Genomic DNA, 24497 nt, shown 5'->3' on the forward strand with positions numbered 1-24497 from the left:
ACCCATAAATTTACTTCTATGAGGGCAATCTTGAACTGTAATAGTTAAATGATAAGCGAAAATTGTAAAGCTATAATCTAAAGACAAAATTTTACTATTAGATTTAATCTTCATGAGAAACTATAAGAATGTACTTAATACACACTCCCTAAAGAATTAAATATGGATCTCTTATACGAAGCTATATTTGAAAGTCGAGAGCTTTTTCTCTCGAAGCTTTAGCGGCAACTCCTTAGGGTTGCTTCAAAGGAGACCTATGTCGCCTCCACACACCATTATTTCTCACTGTGAGGAAGATAGGGCTGCGAGTTGCTTGGCAGCGTTTGCAGATTGGCTTAGATTTGGATTACGACCATGGCGGGGATGGGTCTGTGATCTAGGGAGGAGATCCGCGATCAGACTTGGGCGGCTGTCTTCTTATAGGGCTCGGCTGATTTCCACAGACGGAAAGGGGCTTTTGGCTGCGGTGCTTCAAAGTGGTGACCGGCTCTTGCTCTGGTGGATGGTTTTGCTGCTATCGGCACCAGAATTGCTGGTTTGGCTGATCAGATTCCTAATCCAGCCAGTTTCGTCCATCTAGTTCCGACCAGATTCTATGTTCAATGGCTTGGTCTTACACTTGAAGTTGTTCGATGTGGTGGTTGTCCCGGCGTTGGGTGGCGGTGCAGCCCTTGGTACAGAGCTATTAGGTCAAAATCGTGCAACTCCAAGATTGGTTGGGCTGTTTGGGCTTGCTTACTCCTTTTGGGACTGGGATGAGGTCTTCGGGCCTTATCTTGGGCCTCATGAGGAGTGGGCCGACCTTCTAAGGCTGGGTCTTATTTAGGTTTTATTTCTTTTGCCTATTTACATGTTGTTGTAACATTGTTTATAGACTTTCTTGAATAAGTGAGCGTGGGTACTGTCAAATGATAGGATCTAATGTATGTATCACTGTGGTTTACCACAAACTCTTCATCTACCCATTGACGGTAGAGGGAGGATATGTAATGGTTCTTTCTGGCCTGAGTTATTATTAGGGGAAATGATCATTTACCCGATTTTAGACTAAAAATTGCCCACTTGCTCCACCAACTGTTTTTTAACCCCATTTACCCAAAACACTCTAGAGGATTATTTCCCCTTTACCCAATTAATTCTTTTTTATTTTTTTTTGAGACTTTTTTGCCCTCTCCTTCTTTTTCACTTAGAGGGAGAAGTCATCCTCCACCTTGCCAGCCTCTGGTGACCAGTGGCAGGGCGCCGGCGACCGGTGACCGGAATCCGGCTACCGTGACAGGAATCCGACGACCGGTGACCGGAATCCGGCGACCGGTCCTTAATAATATCCAGTAACCATATTATTGCTCCCCAGTAATCATATTATTGCCCCCCAGTAATCATATTATTGCCTTTCAAATTCATATTATTTCCGTCCAGTGAATTGTATAAAATCCCCAAACCAAAATGAATACACTATAGGTCACAATTGATCATATTATTGCCCCCCAGTAATCATATTATTACCCCCCAGTAATCATATTATTGCCTCCCAAATTCATATTATTTCCGTCCAGTGAATTGTATAAACTCCCAAAACCAAAATGAATACATTATAGGTCACAATTGATCATATTATTGCCCCAGTAATCATATTATTACCCTCCAATAATCATATTATTGCCCTTAAGTGAACCAAAATGAATACACTACAGACATAATTGATCAATTTATATGTTCAATTGTAAACGTTCACTTTTTTTTCTTTTTGTTCCTTTCCCATTCTCGGAGCTCTTCCCATCGAGATCAAAACAAAAAAAAAACAGCGAAATCAGAATTAAAAAAAAAAAAAACCAACCAAATCTGAAAAAAAAAAAAAACAACAGAATTTTTCTCCGGTCCCAACCCGACGCAGCCTCATCCATGCCTGCAGGTGCCCCACGCCGGCGCTCTCCACCGTCACATCCACCATCTCTCGACGTCTCCAAATCGGAGGAAACCGGCGATTCACCGAGATCGGACATCCTCATCTACTCCACCAAGATCCGACATCCTCATCTGCACCACCGGCGATTCACCGCCACCTGCAGCAACTGGCTCCGGCTCAGCCTGGACAGCACCTCCACATCACCGGTGCCGCAGAAGCTGCTTTTCAGGACGGGCAGGGAGTCGGCGGAGTAGGAGGCGACGATGGGCATGGCATGGAGGGCCGCGACTTGAGGCTGGAGAAATCTAACGTAGCTTTTCTGGTGCCGTCAGAGAGAGAGAGAGAGAGAGTCCGGGAGGAGAGTGATTCTGAGAGGAGAGAGAGAGAGAGAGAGAGAGAGAGTCCGGGAGGAGAGTGATTCTAAGAGGAGAGAGATGATGAGTTTTAATTTGCTTAATAGGGCAAAATTGTCAATGAATTTTAGATTGGGTAAATGAGGTTAAAAAACTCTTAGTGGAGTAAGTGGGCAATTTTTAAGCTAAAAATGGGTAAGTGGTCACAGCCCCTTATTATTAATATATCGATTTGATATTCTTCAAAAAAAAAAAAGAGAAACTATAAGAAAGATCTACAATATGTTAAGGGGAGTGAAATTTGCACCCCCCTTATTACAATCTGCACCCCCTTCTTAATTTTTAATATTTTCTGATGCCATCTTACATGTGTTTCCCATATTACCCTTCTTCTCCAACCATTTTTCTTCAGTCTCTCTCTCTCTCTCTATCTCTGTGTCTCAAAACTCTCACTCCTCACTCCCTCCCTCTCTATCTCTTACTCTAGTCTCCGGCGATGGACACCAAACAGAGTCGCTAAAGCTGGCCTGCGACAGAGAGATTCCTGCTCAGCTGCACAAGACGGACGCTACCGCGGCGGATTGTTGACCCGAGTGCTCCTACCGGCGACCCGATTCCATCTTCGCCATCCGGCCACGACACGACAGCGGACCACCATCAATCGAAGCGTCTCTTCATCGTCGACCTGTTGGTGGTCTCGGATCATCCATGCACTGGTTGTAGAGAGAGAGTCGAAGGCCCGAAGTTCATGATCCTCTGACGGTTTCTGGGCAAGTTCCGGCAACGTCGACTGCGAGAATCCTACTCTCAAGAACATCCCTCAAGAATTTCAATCACTTCCTTCATCCTCCTCTCAATTCCTCCGAAGCCTATGCTCCCTCGTTTCCCGACAATTCAATTCCCACCATGCCAAGAACCCTCATCCTGGGTATTCCAGGAGCATGGTCTCTGCCTCAAGCTACAATCTTGACGAGAATCCGAGCTTGGGTCTCGATACCCGTGTTCCGGGGACCATTATCACCGGCTTTCTCGGTTCCGGAAAGGTGGGGTTTGGTTTCTCTGCTTCTCATTGTCTTTTTTCAATCTGGGTTTTGATCTGTTTTGTTGTTTATGATGTTGCAGACTACATTGCTCAATCATATACTAACATCTCAACATGAAATATGAAGCAAAATTCTTCTTTCTGCGAACCCACGACGAGCTTCTTTCTATTTGGGCAGCTACGACAACGCGTCTCGCTCCGAGCTTCTGAAGACTCGGGGAATCTCTCGTCTTCTCAACGTAAGGGCCCTGTTACTTGAAATTTAGCTAGGTTTACAGATTGGTTTTAATGTTGGTTATAAGTTTAGTAATGTTTGCTCATCGGGTGTTGGAGGTATTCGGAATCTGGTTTTCCCAGATTTCTAGTACTGGCTTCGATGCCTTAGCTTTATTCCCAGATTTCTATCGGAAGAAATGGTACAACTAAATATTGCACGAGCAGCTAATTCCATTGAATCTAAGGTGCTCGCCATCACTCCATTTGGATGGCCCCTTTCCTCATTTTCCCTATACACTCCAACACACCCATCAAGAAATATGAAGCATTAAGCATCAGCTTGTTAACTTATTCAAAATATTTTGTGGAATAATTTCCATGTCGGTAGTGGCAGCTGAGCAGGAATCTCTCTGTCGCAGGCCAGCTTTAGCGACTCGGTTTGGTGTCCATCGCCGGAGACTAGAGTAAGAGATAGAGAGGGAGGGAGTGAGGAGTGAGAGTTTTGAGACACAGAGATAGAGAGAGAGACTGAAGAAAAATGGTTGGAGAAGAAGGGTAATATCGGAAACACATGTAAGATGTCATCAGAAAATATTAAAAAATTAGAAAGGGGGTGCAGATTGTAATAAGGGGGGTGCAAATTTCACTCCCCTATGTTAAACAGAGACCACCATTGTACCGATACTGTCCCAACTTAACCACCTGTTAGGTGTGGGTTTTAATCACAAAAGGCCTCAGTACAATTGGGTGAGATTCACCCACTTATAAGTTATAATTTATTTGTCACTTTTCCAATGTGAGATCTTTCCTCTCCAACACCCCCCCCCCCTCACGGTCTCACGTGCAACCTAACTCTAGGTCTGCATATGAAATTAATTAATCCAATTTCCACATTGGAAATTGGGACACAAGTCTCATATCGGAGACTTGGTCAATACAATCCAAGGTCCACATTGGACACTTGGTAATTTAGATGGCAATACAAGGAACCCCAATTTGGGAACATGATACGTGCCTACGTGGAGATGCAATTAGAGAATGACCTGCTTTGATACCATGTTAAACAGCGACAAGCGTGGCCCGTGGCCCACTATTGTACCGATACTGTCCCAACTTAACCACCCGTTAGGGGTTGAGTTTTAATCACAAAAGGTCTCGGTACAATTGGATGAGATCCACCCACTTATAAGTTATAATTTATTCGCCACTTTTCCAATGTGGGATCTTTACTCTCCAACAAAATATTTATAAAAACATGTATAAGAATTTCAATTACTATCTCCTAGCTAGTGGGGGCACAACCTTCTTAATATACCTTCAAATTCACATTAGCAACTAAAACTCCTATATAGAGAAGAGCATGTATATTTTTTGAGTGGGTGCATCTGCCCACTCTTGGCCAATGCTGGGTTAGCAAGTGGTGAGGAGGATCAGGTAAACTATCATTGTTCAAGATAAGGGAGAAGGACGGTGCTGGACCCAATTAGAGGGCACCTCCCACTGTAAACCAACTTAGCAATATTATGAGGGGAAAATATCACCAATGGTCACTGAGTTGTGACTTATTCTACACTTAACTCACTGTATTTTCAACAATATCACTTAACTCACTCAATTTTACATCCGTCTTTCACTTAACTCACTGTCGTTAATTTTGTCGTTAAAAGCTATTAAAATTGTCTAAACACTAAAAAAATGCATTTCTAACATTTTTTTTTTAAAAAGACAATTTTTTTTTCAAATTATATTTAAGTTAAAAAAAAATCATTTTTTATTAGAAACCTCAGAAATTTAAAAAATTGAAAAAAATCTAATAAATGTAAATTGAGGGTATATTTGTCTAAACACTAAAAAAATGCATTTCTAATTTTTTTTTCAAATTATATTTAAGTTAAAAAAAATCATTTTTTATTAGAAATTTCAGAAATTTAAAAAATTTGAAAAAAAGTCTAATAAATGTAGTTTTTTTTAAGTTAAAAATGATTTTTAAGTGTTTTGACAAATATACCCTCAATTTTAACGGTCTCGAATGGTAGAATTAATGGCAAAGAGTTAAGTGAAAGACGAATATAAAACTGAGTGAGTTAAGTGATATTGTTGAAAATACAATGTGTTAAGTGTCGAATAAGTCATAACTCAGTGACCATTGGTGATATTTCCCCATATTATGAGCTGATTAATTTGTTTGCCTTTCTACTGCACCTTCCACTGTATATATGCTTGGACAAGTAGTTTTATTAATTGGTAACCGTGGTGAAGTTAAGTATTACAAACTGTACCCAACAATGGGCAAACATGCAGAACCACAAAACCCTAAACAAAATAGAATACAAAGCCAACTATGTGCCACCCAGCGGGTAAACCCTTCGAGGGAGAAAACAGCAATATCTGGGCATTGGATGCTGTGATAAAAAACAAAAAGCAATTGTAGGGTGATGATACAAGAATCTATATAAATGTGACAAATTTGTTGTTATTATCATAATGCCAGTCCAATTTTGTGTAATCTTAGTTCTATTAATGGTAATTAATTACAGCACCTACATGTTACAAATTTTTGAACAAATTTGTTGTCGATGTTATAATTTTGGTTTAACTACATGTAAATAGTGTAAATGAATGTAATAATTTTGTTCTCACTGTTGTAATTTTATTCATATAAATTATAATTTTTATTCAAATAGATGTAAAATTAGTGTATGCTAATCATCACAGTATCATAGTTTGTTCCAAAGAAGCTAAGTAGGCTAACATGTTGTGAAGCACTATTCCATGGTTTTCAATGCTCCTGCAATGCCCTAAGCCCCTAAACCCTCTATAAATACAACCCGGGGCATAACTAGCTAACTAACCCTGGCCTGTTACCACAAATATCCTAAAGTAGGCTAACATTCTTTGAATGGTATTAATTGCTTCTGCAATGCCTCAGTTAAAAAAAAGACTCCGTCAACCCTAAATCCAATATAAATCACATCACCCGGGGCATAACTAGCTGACTAACCCTCTGGCCTCTTACCACTTATACACTATCCTTTCGATCACTTACTTTCTTCGCGCCCTTGTCTTTAGATCAATGGAGTACCAGTACCAGAGCCGCTACCCTGAGAAACAGCTGATGACGCCATCTGATGTGAGTTGTAGGCTCCAGCTTGTGGATGATTTCTCTCTTCTGAACTCCCCAAAGCTTCTATATGTTAGCTTAGTACTGGCAGAATTTATGAGCAAATGGCAATTGTAAATTGTCTTGAATAAACCATGCCAGTGACGCACAAGAACAAAAAAGAATGGATAAAAAATTTATATGCCATATTCATTCACATATTCCTTACATTTTTAAGCTTTGTAGTACCTTATATAGAGACATGCATCGGTTCATAGAACTTGGCAAGTGAGGTCGCTCCACAAAAATTGGAGCAACGTAGTTAGGGTTTGGAAAAAACAGAGGCAGCTCCTTTGCTTATCCGGCTGCACCCTCCCGTCGACAACTGCTACCAGCCTGATTGACGAGCGAAGAGTGTGGCCGAATGGGCGTGTTTTCGCTTGGTGGCGGGAGGTGATCAAGATTGGGGGCTGCGACAGGAGGCGTTTTCTTTTTCTCAAATGTAGACAACGGCGGATTGGTGTTCTGTTGCAGAAAACTTGAGGAATCGAGGAGCGGTCATCTCGGTAAGATTGGAAGGCGTATTGACATTGGGTCGGTGTTGGGACAGTGTTGGGTTGGAGAGTTTTGTCATCTGGGTTTATAGTGGAAGGAGATTTCAGAGATGGAGTTTCTCTCCATGTTGGTTTTGTCCTTGGCTTAGATGTCAGATAATTGGGGTCGAGTTTACCAACCTCAATCCCAACTTTGCTGTGGCTGGTTCTGTGAAGCTTGAGTCGATTTTGTGGAGAAAGAAAGTTAATTGTGGTAGTTTATTTCTGTGTTTTTTTAGGCTTTTATGCTTTAGTTCGTGGTTAGGATTAATAAGTCCCTCCTTCCTTGAGCGAGGGTTTGGGTGTTTTAGTGGAGTGTCGATGCCATTGTTATGGTGTCATGGTCGTTCTGTTGTGTCATGGTCTGGTATTTTATCGGTGCTTTCTGGTTATCAATATGATGGTGAATCATCCTTACATGTGGTCTGGCTGTTTTGGGACGTGGTGTCCGAACGGGTGAAAACAGTTCATCTTAATGTTGGTGGCTGATTGTATCGATACAGGTTTGGTTGTTACTCATTGTAGCTCGCGAGTATGGGCGTAAAATTTGGTTAGGGGTTGAGTCTTTTTGGCTCATAGAAGTCACTCATATTGACAGTCTCGTAACTATGGATTCAATGCTTTGTAATCTATTTGGTTATTAATAGAATTTTCATCTTCTAAAAAAAAAAAAAAATATATATATATATATATAAATAGAGACATGCATCTGATACAATTTTAAGCTTGCAACATAAACGACAATTCTATAATTTTCAGGAGTATTGATATTTCAGAGGCAAAAGTTGTTAAATTAATTATTGTACGTTTGCAGTATGCCCCAATGTATAAATAAAGGGAAATAAAATAGCTCCCGTGAAATTCGAGAGATTCTCGACAGCAAAGAGCCTTGTAGGCCACAAAACGACAGGAAGTCATGTGCAAGCCAAAGCTCCCAAGCATCATATCATGGATAGACCTCAAAAGTCAAAAGCATCAAATGAGAGAAAGAACAATTTGCAATTTTTCCAGAGTTCTAGCTCTTGAAGATTCACTTTTCTTGTTTCTGTGATCCATTAGACTTACAGCGCGCGTACGTACTAGTATGAAAATGATGAATGGATAATATATGAACCGTAATTTTCAATTTCATTGTTAATTTGGTTGCTGTACGTTTTGGTGTGTACGTACTGGGGTTCTAAAAGAAACAAATTTTGCATGTATGTATTCTGTGTGATTTTCTTCTCTTCTCTTTCGTGTGATTTCCAGTGTCAAAACTAACAACCAGTCAATGACACACGACAACATTCAACAAGCAGAATGGAAACATTTTTCGCAACGACTTCAATCCCATATATCCAAAAATAACATGTAAATCCATCCCGATCCGCGTGCAAACGGGCCCCAACAAAAGCAGAGGGGGGAAAGTTTTCCTTCAAGTTTGAAGCGGCCAGTTGTAAGGCTGAGAAGTGCATTCCCGGCCCCTCTTATAAATAAATTATAAATTATAACATAGGTACTTCGACTTGTCTCGTCCAACCTCAGAAATTCCCGCATAAGGTATTCTTGGGTAAGGGCCGGCAATTTTTCTGTCTAATTATTCCTGTAACACCGTTAGGGTTCCATTGTTGGCGAGCTGTGTGCGTTGCTTTTTCGTTTTGTGAACCTGACTGTTCAGCTTAAGGGAGAAGGATGCTGGACGACCCAGATAGAGGCCGGGCACCTCCCAATGTAGACCAACACCATACCATTAGACCAACGAAGCAACAACACGAGCTGCTTAATTTGTTTGCCTTTCTACTGCACCTCCCACGTACTGCATATATCCTTGGACCAAGTAGTTTTATGATTTGGTAACCGCGGTGAAGTAAGCATTACAAACACTACCCAACAATGTGCAAACAGAACCACAAAACCCTAAACAAAATAGAATACAAACCCACCCAACTATGATTCACCCAGCGGGCAAACCCTCCAAGGGAGATCGAAAACAGCAATATCTGGGCATTGGATGTTGTGATCGAAAACAAAAAGAAATTGTAGGGTCATTATACAAGAATATATATAAAGTTGTATAAAGTATATATTCCATGCCATTCCATTTTTATCAAGGAAACAGAGATAGTAGAGTAACTGATCAATCAGCAATCCCTATCTAACTCAAGTGAGATACTCAAAGCCTGCTCTTAATTTGGCATTAATTGGGAGAAAAATGCAATAAGGACAAGATTCCACGGTTTTGAATGCGACTGCGTGCACTGCCTCCGCCAAAAACTTATATATAAATCATTCGCCAAAAAAAAAAAAAATTTATATATTAATCACACCAACCGAGGCCTAACTACCACCTCAGACCTCTGGCCTCTTACCACTTATATATACGGTATACCCAATCTTTTCGATCACTCTCTTCCCTGCCCTTGTCTTTAGATCAATGGAGAACCAGTACCAGAGCCGCTGCCCTGTGAAAAAGCTCAAGCCCACTGATGTGAGTGATAGGCTTGCATTGCCGAAACATATGGCTGCAGTACTGCCTCCTGCACAACCAGGAAGCGAGATTCCTATCCGAGTGTTGGACCAATGGCACCGCGTTTATCATTTCCGTTTGTCTGTAAGAAGAGGCCGGCGTCTCAAACCAGTTTTCCAGTACAAAGAATGGCAAGACTTCGTCAGAGACCACGGAGCCGAAAAGGGCAACCTGATTTACTTGTGGCGGGAGGTAAATGCAGTTGCAGGTACAGAATATCGAATTGTCTTGTACAAAGAATATCTTTGATCTTCATCAAGCTAGATTATCATCGATCCCATCTGCAGAAAAAACTCTAGCTGGCTAAATCTACCTATTGATAACCACCTACAACTATCCCAGTTTGCAAGTGCACGAGTGCTGTACGTGAAATAAGTGCACTTGATTTCCATATGTATATATATATACTCTACTATACTTCCATCTACTAGCTAGGGAAGCTACCTTTTATTGTGTTATTGTTACTTCGTCTGCGCAATTCTGTTCATATCTATTAGTTATCCATATATGCAGCTGTAAAATTTGTACTTTGTTTCTTGCCTAAGGGTAAAATTTGTATTGTAGTTTACTGCGTACTAGTATGAAAGTGATGAATTGAAAATAAACCGCAACTTCATTGCTTAGCTTGCTAAGTTGGAGTACTGGTGTTCTAAATTAAAAGAGATCAATTTTGTATATATTCTGAACAAGCCAGTAATTTAGCCATATTGATACAAAAGCATCAGGGACTGCAGAGAGAAAAACACCCTTCAATTTGCTTGTGATTATCATCAGGTTTGTTGTATTTATGCACGATGAACAAGTATGATTGTATCTCTCTTTTCTGTCATTTCCGGCTAAAGCTAACAATCAACACCAACCTTAAAGGTCTTACTATGAAGCAGTAAACTGTGAATTTGCGAATACTTATAAGGCATGTCTCCATCAGTTACTGTTTCTATCTATATTAGCTGGCAATCAGCTAGTGTTTAACTCCCATGATTAATTCAACACACATCTCCAAAAGAAATGTATCTCAAAAGGTCTAAACACTAACTTACAGAAACACAACAAACTCTAAAAATACACATACCTCGTCTACGAATAGGGTAATCCATTTCCATGCATTTCCAATGAAAAATGCGTACTTGGAAATGGGACTGTTTTCCTTCATAGCTGAACACTGGAAAGCAGCCTTGGTCTAGTGAGTAAAAGTTAGCAAACTCTTGCCATCCCTTTAGTAACCACATTCGTCCACCAAGAGCTGATGTTCTGAGTTCGACTTCCCATGGCTTTCCACAGTTAGGCACTTCAAGGAATATATGATCAGCCATACAATTTCCATACTTCCTCACAGCTGTCTCTGGAAGTTCCTGCACATTTTTGATATGTTACTCAGCTTGAGATGAAAAGGTAAAGTAATGTTTGTATCATAAACAAACATACATGTAGACATCATTGTGCAGCAACCAAGACCAAGGGCATGTAAAATCAATTAAGATAAAACTAAATTAAACAACGTAGATCTAATGACCAGTATGTTACATAGCATTGCCAAATCAAACCCATCAAATTACTACACTTAAGACTTGGCCACATAATATATAGTGGTAAATTCAAATAAGATTGCCAAACCAAGCCACAAAATGATGAGAACACAACTAACAGAACAAGACAAAAGGCAGACAAACCCAATAAAGTTGAGAACTTGTTCGATTGAATTTCAAAACAAGCCTCAAAAACTCATTACATACTGCTAAAAGCCTTGGTACATCAACACCAGCATTGCAAATGTACATCTACCATAAACTGAACTATAGTGAACTTAAATAAACAGACTGCCAACCAAGCTACAAACTGAAGAGAACATACAAAAAGCAGATCAGGTAAATGCAACAAGTTACCACTACCCATTCCCTACTAATGTTTGGATTGTCCCATCTAAAATTGCCAAAGGACTAAAACCAAAACCACAAATTGGTCATAAATCGCAGAACTTTATCACTTCCGAGTTCAGACCAGATTAAAAGGCAGAAGCAGAGTTGGTATGAGTAAGGGAGATGTACAAGGGTCAAATAAATAAGGAATAGAAGGCCAAGAGTCCAAGACGGTTCTCTTTTACAAGAACGTGAAGAAAAAAAAAATGCAATTTCTTTATTTTATAACTATTATTAATTATTTTTTCTTTTCTTTTTTGGGTAAAGGTCTCACCTTTCAACACTAAACATGAGAAATTAAGCAAATGTATATTCCTTCCAAAAAAGAAAAGTAAAAGGCTTCAACTTTTAAGCTGCAATAAGTTCTGCTTTTTTTGCTACCGAATATGATTAAATAATACAAAAAAAGCTGAAACTCTTTACAAATGGAACAAATACATGTTTCTAGAGGTTTTCAACTTGATTTCTAGCTAAATAAGATGGGAAATGAAGTAAATGCATGTTTCAACTTATAAAGTTACAACCTTTAAGAACATAGTAAGGAAAAACTAAGCAAAGATTAAAGCTTTACAACCTTCCCATCTCTGAGGTCATCATTAGTGACAATCTTTACGCAGAAGCTTGGAAATTCGTCTGGAAATTTTCCCTTTCTACATCTCTGGCTAGAACAAGAAGCTAACAGACGTGAAGATGTAGCCATTTGAAGCTCAAAGATTCAAACTTTGAAGGCCTTTTGTTTTTGGAGGAAGCCTTATTTCAGGTCTGTCACACTACTACTCGGCCTACTCTGCCAGAGTTGATGAAACCTTGCAAATGAAGCATTTACTTCCTTGGAAAATGAGTCCAAAGCTGTTCTGAACGTGAATCTTCACCGTTCGTTTAAATTTTACATCAACGGTTTAGAATTGGAATCAATATGGACAAAAGAAGTGGGAATGACCACTTTACCCTATTCATGTTCCAACAATAGCCCCCGTGAAGAATTGTGCTTGTAATATCTACAACTAATCATCACTTATCAGTTCATACCTTATGAGATCTTGGATGAACTCAAGCCCCTTATAAGCTTAACATTGGACGAAGTAGTGTTTGCTCAGTGGTTAGAGCGCCCACTACTTAGGATCCAGGTCCTAGGTTCGAGTCACCATGAGGGTAGGAGTGAAATCCTTTGATCATCTTTTAAAAAAGAAAAAAAAAAAAAGCTTAACATTGAGAACAAAAGGTTTAGTCATCCACAGTGAGAATTCCATGAGTTTAGGGACTATACTTTGCATTAGTAGTGTAGTTACCTTTGAGTTTGACATATGAGCTTTAATATTTCTAATCCCGTGAGACAGAGGAATTGATATCTGCATATAAATTGCACCCAAATCCAACCAAAAGCGCTCACTTTTTCATTAACAGTATTATCATCACAGTAGCTCTCAGCTTATCTACTAAGTCTTTCCTCAAAATCCTACTTACTTCCTCATATCTAACCTCTAAAAACAATTTAGGCTGTTGTGTTTTTGCTGATTGTAGTCCTCAATGTTATGCTGTGGAACCACAAACAGTTCAAATGCATAATTAAACTAAATCATGAGCTTGTCTTCACTTTCCTCATCTTGCTTATTGATCTTCACTTTAGCTCGGATTATGGAAACTTTGAATGTACGCTCCTCAATAAACTCAAACACACAGACATCATGTACTTCCAGATGATTGTCCTCCTTAAATGCCTTCCAACCAGCACCTGAAACTCTTGCATATAGTTTGTGCTCACTGTTTTCACCAATAGTGCATTGAGCAGTCCAAACTTTCTCCTTTGAAATTTGTAGGGTCACATTGCATGAAGTGCCTGGTCTGCAGACATGTTCCTTGGCAAAAGATGGACTAATATACTGCAAATATAAGAAAAGATAAGTGGATTACTTGAAGAAGTGCATTTGAATTCTCACATTACACAAAATGGGGTTGTTGATAAGAGCTTACCGCGCCAGAGCAGCGTATATATGTAGCTGTCATTCTGAGCATAAGAAGTAGCTTGTCAGATTTGAAACTAGTAGCTGTGGAAAGATCATTTTGGTTTTCATCAGTCGAGGATCCAGAGGAAGTTGGACTGGTTCTAGCCTCTAAATAGGCAGGAGGGGTGTTTCGATTACCTCCTGTTCTTTTCCTTTTTGGCACTCCTGTTTAATTCCAGTGATCAATTTCAACACAAATCATGTCCATGACACAGGAAAAACCCGATAAAAGTTCTAAATGAAAACTTACAAAAACACAAAAACACATACCTCCTCCATGAATAGGGTAGTCTATTTCCATATCGATCATTCCAGTGAAAAAGGCGTACTAGGAAATGGGAATGTTCGCCTTCATAGGTGAACAATGCAAAGTAGCCCTGGTCCAGCGAGTAAAAGTTTGCAAAGTCTTGCCATCCCTTGTGTAACCACATCCGGCCACCACGAACTGACCTTTTCACTCCAATTGGCCACCATGTCCCACAATTTGGAGCCTTGAGGAATATGGACTCTGCCATACAATGTCCATACTTCTTTACGGCTCAGGAAGTTCCTGTGCAAATGACTTCCTCAAATTGAGATGTGTACAACTTTACATAACAGCACTATGCAACAACCAAGACCAATTAATCGAACTTGGTAAACAACATGTGTCTAATCATCAATATTTAGATAGCTTTGCCAAATCAAGCTTCAAACTAATACTAACAGCGTAGTTAAACGCCTGCATTGCTAAATCTGAAGCCTATAAAGTAAAATGCATTGAACCTACACCGAAACAAGCCATAAATCGAGGTCATATGTGGTAAAATTAGGAAGTTACCACTACCATTTACACTTCACTAGTAAAGATTGGATGTACCACAAAGGCACAGACTGAACACAAGTGCATTGCAAGCAGGAATTTCTTACTTTCCGACCAAAATAGAAACCAGAAATTAACAGAGTATAACTACAAGATTCATTTTAGTGCTTTTTCGTCCTTTTTTTTTTTTTTAGTGGTTTCATAAAACATGTAAAGGTTTCAACTTTCAAGCTGCAAATGGTTCAGGAGTCAATCAGAACATGTAAAGGTCTCGACTTTCAAGCTGAAAATAGTTCAGGAATCAAGCAGAACATGTAAAGGTCTCACCTTGAAGGTAAAGAAGATGAAAAATGAAGCAAACTGCATGTTTCAGGTAAAAAAAAAAAAAGTTGCAAGCTTTGAGAAGAGTAATAAAGTTACAACCTTGCCATCTCGGAGATCGTTAGCAGTGACAATCTTCAGGCAAAAGCTTGGAGAAGCCATAGGACGTGGAAATGTAGCCATCTCTGCGCAAAAATTTCAAACTTTGAAAGCCAAAATCTTTCGAGCAAGAGAAGTGAGGAGAAGAACTTGAAAATGAAGCACATGTTTCCTCAAATTGAGATGTGTACAACTTTACATAACAGCATTGTGCAACAGCCAATACCAATTAATCAAAATCAAACATTTGTAAATAGCAATTGTCTAATGATTATCATTTAGGTAGCACTGCCAAATCAAGCTTCAAGGTCGTCAATTAGAATACTACTAAGACCATAGTTAAATGCCTGCATTGGCAAATATGGAGGCCATAAAGTGAATTGCAGTAAATTCAAAGAGCTTCGCCAAAACAAGACACAAATGATGTGAATGCAGCTAAAAGCAGGAAGTTACCACTGCCCATGTACACTATTAGTAAATTTTGGATGCCATTACCAAAGTTCCAAACCAAACCCACAAACTGATCACCAAAGCATTGTAACTTTGCAAGTTGAACTTTCCCACTTCGGACCAATTTTTTTTAGCCCAAGACATAATATCTTCCTGTTCTTTTTGAATAAGAATACAAAAACATGTAAAGGTTTCAACTTTCAAGCTGCAATAGCTCAGAAATAAGCAATACAAGTTTTCTTCATTTTCTCTGTTCTAACAATACAAAAGGAGAACATGTAAAGGTTCCAATTCTCAAGCTGAAAAACACTGTTAAACAAATGAAATGCATGTTTCTAAGGAGAATTTGACAAAAGAAACTGTAAAGAGGTAACTTTCAAGCTGAACCCTTTTTGTAAATGCAACAAAAGATTGAAAAGTTTTCAACTTTGAAGCTAGCAACTTTAAGAAGATGGTAAATAAAAAACTATGCAAATTAGGAGGTTTGAATTTTAGGATTATTTACCTTCCCATCTCGGAGGTCATTATCAGTGACAATCTTAATGCAGAAGCTTGGAGGGTCCTCTGGAATTAGGGCACGTCTCGCAATTGAAGAAGCCATAGGTCGTGAGAATGTGGCCATTTGTGCCCAAAGGTCCCAACTTTGGAGGAGAGGCCTTATTCAGGGCACTGTTCTAGTGTTGAAACTCGGCAAATGACGCCGGGCCTCAGCAAATGTGTCCCAGCTGTTCATAATGAGGATCATCACCGTTCATTTAACTATTTGAATGAATGGTCCGGATTTTGACCAGAGATGGAGGGGAAATGACTATTTGGTACTATCCTCCATGCACAAGTCACTTTACCATTAGTGGTTCTTCCCACATAGGGAAATGTTTAAGAATTGAGCTTCCTTGAAGTAGATCTACAATTAACGATCACTTTCAGTTTATAGCTATATGATCGTATGCATCCAAGAAGGTGATTTATGGGTTATTATCATCATAATGGTAAGGGAAAATTTCGCAAATAGTACACCAAGTAAATGCCACTAATAATTCTTATACACAAAGTTTCAAACCAAATATTTCGGTACACGAAATCTGAAACTCGACCTACTATCAGTACACAACGTTAATTTTTGACACCAAAATGTCCATTATGCCCTCAGTTTCTGTTATTTTTTTTCTTCCTTTGTTTATAATTGACTCGAGTCATTTTTTTTCCTGTTTTGCGAGGTGAGGAAGGCGGCGTTGGACGTGAGGGAGTGAGCCCGGAAGAAGAAAGAGATAAAATGAAGAAAAAAAAATAAGAGAAAATTTTTTTTTTTAAAAAAAAAAAAGAATTGATGGCATAATGGATATTTTGGTGTCAAAAATTGACGTGGTGTACTGATAGTGGGTCGAGTTTCAAATTTCGTGTACCGAAATGTTTGGTTTGAAACTTTGTGTATAAGAATTATTAGTGGCCTTTACTTGGTATACTGTTTGCGAAATTTACCCTAATGGTAATGAATAATGAACCTATATATTTTGCATATCTTTGAGTTTGATGATTATTTATTTGGACTATTAGTTTGGGTGTGTTTTCGAGTTTCATTACTCCTTTATATTTGTTCAAGTAAATCCCTATTTGTGTGTCTGACCCAAACTCTAGGTTACTTGACCTAGTGGTAATATGATTTTAATTAGAGAGAACCTCGGAGAATATCTTAGAGATATCCATTCATTACATTTCTTTGTACAATTCAAATTCTATGCATTGTAATCCTCTATATAAAGAGACCCCTATTATCAATGAAAGTACACAACGATTTTCTCTCAATTTCTGATTCCCTAAAACATGTTATCAGCATGAAAGCCTAACCCTGAAACCATAAATTCGTAATCCTCAAATTCCAAAAACCTCCACCGCCCACCTTGAAGCCACAGACTCCAAGAACTCAGAACCGGCGGCGCCACCCCCAGAACCGGCCAGAATCAACCTGAACCGGCAGTTGGAAGTGACTGAACCAGCCCTGAGAAGAATCTGTAGATCCCCTGCCTGGTTCGCATCCTGACCGTCCATCTTTCACCTCCATACTCTGTCAGAAGCTGCAGCCATACCCCAGATTCCAGGAACCGGAAAAATCACCACCGAAACCAGCTTAAAAACCCGTGATCCACCTATCAGAAGTCCCCCCACCGTGAACCGCCGCCTGCAAATTCCATCTGCAGATTCTCTCTCTGTCCCAAGCAGCCCAGCCCAGAAGTATAAGCCCAGAAGCAGAATGATAGGAGCATTTTAATGCGACGTTTTAACTGCATTTCCCTACATTTTCTGCGTTATTTCCTTAATAAAACCCTGTTTAGGAAAGTTTTCATTCTTTGAATGGGAAAGTTCCTATTTGTAGAAAGTTTCCATTTTTGTAGTTTCTATTTTTCATTTTTAGAAAGTTTCTCATTTTCAGTTTAGGAAAGTTGCCATTTTTCATTTTAGGAAAGTTTCTATTTTTCTTACTAGTTTCTATTTTCAGGTCCTTGTCATAAATAAGCTGAAATGAGCTCACAAATGGAGAGAGAAGCTAGCCAACGTTGGAGGGAGACAAGATGAAGTACAAAGGGAAGCACAAATGAGCAGAAATGAAGAAATGAAGCTTTCCTGGTCCAACCAGGAAACCCTGTCCAGAAAAGGAAAGCTTGCCAAAACAAGACTCTTGAGTCAACCAAGAAAGGAAAGCAGAAAAATGAAGTGTCATGGCATTGAAAGAAGCTTCTTGAAGACATTAGAAGATGACATGGCTTGAAGGTGACGCACAAAGGCCCAAGAACTCTCAAGAAGTTATGGATTTCGGCAAATTGATAAAGGCCCATGGAAATTAGGGTTTGTGACACATGAGAGATATTTTTGGAGAATATATATGTGTTTGCCGTAAAATACAAAGAGGAAAAGGAGGAGGCAACATGAAAATCTGAAAATATAATTGAAGATTTTGATTGGAGTAATTCAAGGGAGATTTTTAAGGGCAAAGAGATATTCTTGGAAGATTTAAATGTGATTTTTGGCCGAAAATGGTGAAGCAAATCAGCATTTATTTATGGAATTTCGGCAATTACTTTCCCAAGGATATTTGTGGCCGAAATTGGTGAAGCAAATCAGAATTTATTTATGGAATTTCGGCAATTACTCTCTCCTAAGATATTCTTGGCCGAAATTAATGAAGAAAATCAGAAAATCCTTATATAATTTCGGCAAGGATATATATTAAAGGAATTTAGGGAATTAATTTGGAGAGTTTTGATTGGTTAGATGACACACCAAGGCTTACTTGGCATTCTACGATTGGTTGGACCACATCACAAGGCTTACTTGGCATCATACCATTGGTTGAAGTGATGTGGAAATTTCTGATTGCTTGGAGAACCCTAGCCGTGCCCCTATATATTCTCCCCTTTTCTCAACGTCAAGGGGTCCTTTCCTTTACAATTTACACTTTAGAAAAAAAATCAGAAAATCTCTCTAGCCTAGCCGTGAGTTTCTCCATCCTCTAGTCATCTTCACGAGTTCAAGTAAGGCCAAAGGAAGAAGAAGAGAAGCCGTGAGCATCACCATCCATATCCATCCTTGAAGCTTGCTTTCGAGATTCAAGAGCCCACAACGTTTATCATCCATCTCATCTTCATTCACGGTGTAATCCGATTCTCCTTTGTAACCTTTGCTTTGAATTTTGTTGGTTATGAACTAGTTGACATATGTGTTTGAACAAATATTAATTTCTGGAATTTTTATGATTAATTGAGAATTTTCAGATTCATATTATTGTTCTTCGAGAGTTGCTTATGTGGGTTTGTTTAATTAAATTTGCGTTATAGATATCCTTTGTGTATTAATCTTATTTGGGTCGACACTTATAGGGTTTATGCATAATTGTTGCTAGGTTTAAGAACATGAAATCGACTTTTCGTTTTGTGTAAACTTGAATCAAAGTAGTAAAGGTTTTGGACAAAGATCGAATTTAATTAACAAGGATTACAATTAGGTGGACTTTTCCATACTAAGTTGTACACTTGAGTTGATAGCCTTTCTCTATGTGTAATGCGTTAAACATGACATGATTGACTAGCTTTCTAGGGTTTGATTGCATGTTTGATAGGATTAATCTAGGTGCTTTCGCTTAGGTTAATTAGCATTGAAAAGTAAAAAATGAGAATTCATTTGCTTTCGAATGTTTCACATGATCAACTCCTTTCTCATGACTTAGATGAACAATATTAGGGTTTGAATCAATTTTAATCATATGTTTCGGTTTTGATCTTTGTTCTCTCATTCCATCTTTGTATTTATGTTTTTGCATTTTAATTGTTTTGTTAACTTAGTTTTATTTTCGAAAAACCAAAAACAAAGTCCCCCCTTTTTTTCGTAAATAATGTTTATACTTGTGAATATCTTTGTGAATATTATACTTTGTTTTAAATTTAATTGTTTGTTTGTCCTACATTGACAGGTGTACCCTCAATCCCCGGAATAGAACGATCCCTACTTACTTATACTACTAACGACATTTCAGGGTTAAATTATGCGTTTGCTTTCGAGCGCATCACAGAAGAGAAGCCCAAGCCCAAGCCCAGAAGCAGAAGGAATAAGTGTTCTCGGCCCAGAAGTCCACCAAGCCCAGAAACTCCCCCACATCAGCAGCGAACCCAGCGCCACGTCAGCTCCAGAACAACGCCACGTCATCCCCGGACCAGCGCCACGTCAGCACAGTTAACCCCCGGTCAACGCCGGTTGATAGTTTCCTGTCAACTTTCTGGCGACTTTTCCGACCATATTTTTTAGAGTTTTTACATTTAATTTCTCTTCTTTTTCCAGGGACTTGCAAACTCTCTTCTTCTACCCCCCCTTTCTTCATCATAGGGGAGACCTAATTAAGCCGAACTGTGGGGGTTCGTGCTCATTCTAAGTTTGGAGCTTATTGAGATCTCCAAACTTAGAGTTTGTAGAAAATTTATGATTGACCACTTACGTTATTATTTCGATCCAATCCAATACCTCTTGGAATTGAATTTCTTGGAAGCGATTACGCTCAGAAATTCCTAATTTCTTGGAAGCGATTTAGCTTTGAAATTCATAATTTCTTGGGAGCAACTACGCTCAGGAATTTTATATGTTTTCATAGTAGCCTTTTACGCTCTGAAACTAACCTTTTTTTCTTGTTCTCTTTCAGGATGAGTAACCTGAACAAATTGGACTTTGCTCCATTGAGAACAACTGGCTTTGGATATCACAGATGGGTTCGTGATGTCCGCCAGCATCTCAAGGCCGATAGAATCCTGTATATGATTCTCGAGCCTAGTCAGGACGTCCTAACTGTTGAGCAAGCTCAAGCTTTGGAAGCAAATGGAGCAGCCTTAGAGGCAAAGAAGGCGAAAGTCATCATCCTAATGACTCGTCATATGGATGATTCGCTCAAGTACGAGTGTATGAATAAAGAAGACCCCAGAAGGCTGTGAGTCTCACTCGAAGAAAGATTTGGCAACGTCCATGACTCCCTGCTTCCTGACCTAGAAGTGAGATGACATAGCCTCCGCTTCTGTGATTTTAAGTCAGCTCTTGACTACAACTCGGAAGCACTTCACATTAAATCCTTAATGGAATTCTGTGGTAAAGAGATCACAAATGCGATGTTGATTGAGAAGACTCTCTCTACCTTCCTCGTCTCTGCATTGATGGTTGCTAAGAACTATCGAATCGATGTTACTACAACACGGATCACAAGGTTTCATGAGCTCATTGGAGCTATGAATGTCGCTGAAAAGCATGACAACATCCTTGTGAAAAACTATAATTCGAGATCTGTGGGAACATAGCATATTCCAGAATCCAATTATAGTCGCGCCCCAAAGAGAGGGCGCCAAGAGCAAAACGGAGCAGCTCTCTCATTAATTACCCTGGGCTTTTGCCAATTACCTATATAAGCATCTCCACCCTTCACTTCCCACAAACCCACCTTACCAGCCACAGTTCAAGCTTTGTCTACACAATCAATACAGGAAAACCTCCCATTGTTCTGTCTAATTATTCATGTAATGCGCTTAGGGTTACCATTGTTGTCAAGCTATATGCGTTGCTTTCTCATCTTGTGAACCTATAGAGACAACAAACAAAACTACACAAACAGCAGCCTCTACACTGAGGAGCAGTACTGGCGGATCCATAAATTTACTTCTATGAGAGCAATCTTAAACTATAATAGTTAAATGATAAGCGAAAATTATAAAACTACAATCTAAAGATAAAATTTTACTATTAGATTTAATCTTCATGAGAAACTATAAGAAAGATCTACAATATTTATAAAAACATGTATAAGAATTTCAACTACTAGCTCCTAGCTAGTGGGGGCACAACCTTCTTAATATGACTTCAAATTCACATTAGCAACTAAAACTTCTGTATAGAGAAGAGCATGTATATTTTTTGAGTGGGTGCATCTACCCACACTTGGCCAATGCTGGGTCAGCCAGTGGTGAGGAGGATCAGGTAAACTATCATTGTTCAAGATAAGGGAGAAGGACGGTGTTGGACCCAGTTAGAGGGCAACTCCCACTGTAAACCAACTGAGCAATATTATGAGCTGCTTAATTTGTTTGCCTTTCTACTGCACCTTCCACTGTATATATGCTTGGACAAGTAGTTTTATTAATTGGTAACCGCGGTGAAGTTAAGTATTACAAACTGTACCCAACAATGGGCAAACATACAGAACCACAAAACCCTAAACAAAATAGAATACAAAGCCAACTATGTGCCACCCAGCGGGTAAACCCTCCAAGGGAGAAAACAGCAATATCTGGGCATTGGATGCTGTGATAAAAAAACAAAAAGCAATTGTAGGGTGATAAATGTGACAAAATTGTTGTTATTATCGTAATGCGAGTCCAATTTTGTGTAATCTTAGTTCTATTAATGGTAATTAATTACAGCATCTACATGTTACAAATTTTTGAACAAATTTGTTGTTAATGTTATAATTTTGATTTAACTACATGTAAATAGTGTAAATGAATGTGGTAATTTTGTTCTCACTGTTGTAATTTTATTCATATAAATTATAATTTTTATTCAAATAGATGTAAAATCAGTGAATGCTAATCATAACACTATCATAGCTTGTTCCAAAGAAGCTAAGTAGGCTAACATTTTGTGAAGCACTATTCCATGGTTTTCAATGCTCCTGCAATGCCCTAAACCCTCTATAAATACCACCCGGGGCATAACTAGCTAACTAACCCTGGCCTCTTACCACAAATATCCTAAAGTAGGCTAACATTCTTTGAATGGTATTAATTGCTCCTGCAATGCCTCAGTTAAAAAAAAAGGATCCGGCTCCTCTAAATTGAGGAAGCTTTGAATTTAAGTCAATTTCATTAAATATTGACTCTCTATCTAATCTAAAGGTCATTACAATTGACACATCACTCTTCCATTAATTTTTTATTTTTCATCTAAACTCTAGTTAACTTTACCGTTCACTTTAGGAAAAAAAAATTTGGGGATTTTGATAACTAGCTTAAGCTTAAATAGACTTTCGGCTATATGCAAGAGTTTCTGGCTTCCATCAATTAATTAAGAATTCAATTATAAATTTTTTTCCAGTCGAATAGGCAGTTTTACTAGAAGAACTTACATCCATAGCTAAGGCATTCATGATCCCATCAGGGGATTCTCAAGGTAGCAATCAAATAAGCTACTTCATTATTCCTACGAGAGATATATACAAGAGAACAACACCATTTCAAAGTTGGATGCCAAGACTTTGATATCAAACAGGACAGCCTCAATAGATGCATCAGGTTCTAGCTGCCTTGTAAATATTCAATCACCATTTTAGCATCACAAACTTCTTCCATCCTCCCAGAAGACATCCTTCCAACCCATCACACAATCCCAGCGTTTCCACTGTGAGTGCAGAATCACTCAGACATAGACCGCTGCATCCACCTTAAAGAAACTGACCTTCATGATTCCTCACCACCCAACCTACATGCACCACCCCACCTAGTTTTACCTCTCCAAGCATCATCTGAATTGCACTAAAATGAGTGAAAGTTAACAGGAAACTTAATATCACAAAAAGGAAAACTGAAAGCTTGCCAACCCTAATTATTTCGTGTATGTGATTCATTAGGTTGTTTAATTCGATCTGGGTAATTTGAATTCTGAAGCCCTCAAGGTTCACAAAGACCCTCAGATTTCATTAACTTAATTGCTCTAATAAAACAGAAAAATAGTTGAAAATAATATCGTCAAAATTTTAGTAAAGTATTGGGACGATTGCAAGTTTGTCATGGTCGTGGGTTTTGGTTTGCACTCATCTTGCCGTCGACTCTCGAACGCAGAGGAGAAACGCTTGACGAGAATTTTTTTTCCCTAGAGTTAACCACATAGTTAACTAGGGTTTAGATGAAAAATAAAAAATGAATGAAAAAGTGATGTGTCAATTGTAATGACCCTTAGATTAGACAGAGAGTTAAGATTTAATTAAATTGACGTAAATTCACAACTTCCTCACTTTAGAGGAGCTGGATCCAAAAAAAAGACTCCGTCAACCCTAAATCCAATATAAATCACATCACCCGGGGCATAACTAGCTGACTAACCCTCTGGCCTCTTACCACTTATACACTATCCTTTCGATCACTTACTTTCTTCGCGCCCTTGTCTTTAGATCAATGGAGTACCAGTACCAGAGCCGCTACCCTGAGAAACAGCTGATGACGCCATCTGATATGAGTCGTAGGCTCCAGCTTGTGGATGATTTCTCTCTTCTGAACCCCCCAAAGCTTCTATATGTTAGCTTAGTACTGGCAGAATTTATGAGCAAATGGCAATTGTAAATTGTCTTGAATAAACCATGCCAGTGACGCACAAGAACAAAAAAGAATGGATAAAAAATTTATTTGACATATTCATTCACATATTCCTTACATTTTTAAGCTTTGTAGTACCTTATATAGAGACATGCATCGGTTCGTAGAAGTTGGCAAGTGAGGTCGCTCCACAAAAATTGGAGCAAGGTAGTTAGGGTTTGGAAAAAACAGAGGCAACTCCTTTGCTTATCCGGCTGCACTCTCCAGTCGACGACGGCTACCAGCCTCATTGGCGAGTGAAGGGTGTGGCCGGATGGGGGTGTTTTCGCTTGGCGGCGGGAGGTGATCAAGATTGGGGGCTG

The 24497-nt window shown here is 39.0% G+C and overlaps 2 protein-coding genes across 2 annotated transcripts in view; both read right to left on the bottom strand.

The window, feature by feature from the left end:
• Nucleotides 1-11255, bottom strand: part of LOC112176409 (putative B3 domain-containing protein Os04g0346900) — a 29730-nt gene extending 18475 nt beyond the window's left edge. The window contains exon 1 of the mRNA XM_024314318.2: nucleotides 10789-11255. Coding sequence (XP_024170086.2) covers nucleotides 10789-11029 — 241 coding nt within the window. The 5' untranslated portion in view covers nucleotides 11030-11255. The remainder of the gene's footprint in view (nucleotides 1-10788) is intronic.
• A 1869-nt stretch (nucleotides 11256-13124) lies between these two features.
• On the bottom strand, nucleotides 13125-13936 carry LOC112176410 (B3 domain-containing protein Os11g0197600-like). The gene is made up of 3 exons (XM_024314319.2): nucleotides 13906-13936; nucleotides 13604-13800; nucleotides 13125-13512 (listed from the first exon to the last, which is right to left on the bottom strand). Exons 1-3 carry the CDS (start codon nucleotides 13934-13936, stop codon nucleotides 13204-13206), a joined length of 537 nt encoding a protein of 178 aa, XP_024170087.1. The 3' UTR covers nucleotides 13125-13203.
• Nucleotides 13937-24497: the final 10561 nt, after the last annotated feature.

The sequence above is a fragment of the Rosa chinensis genome, chromosome 7 (assembly GCF_002994745.2).
Source record: "Rosa chinensis cultivar Old Blush chromosome 7, RchiOBHm-V2, whole genome shotgun sequence".
Classification (NCBI taxonomy): Eukaryota; Viridiplantae; Streptophyta; class Magnoliopsida; order Rosales; family Rosaceae; genus Rosa; species Rosa chinensis.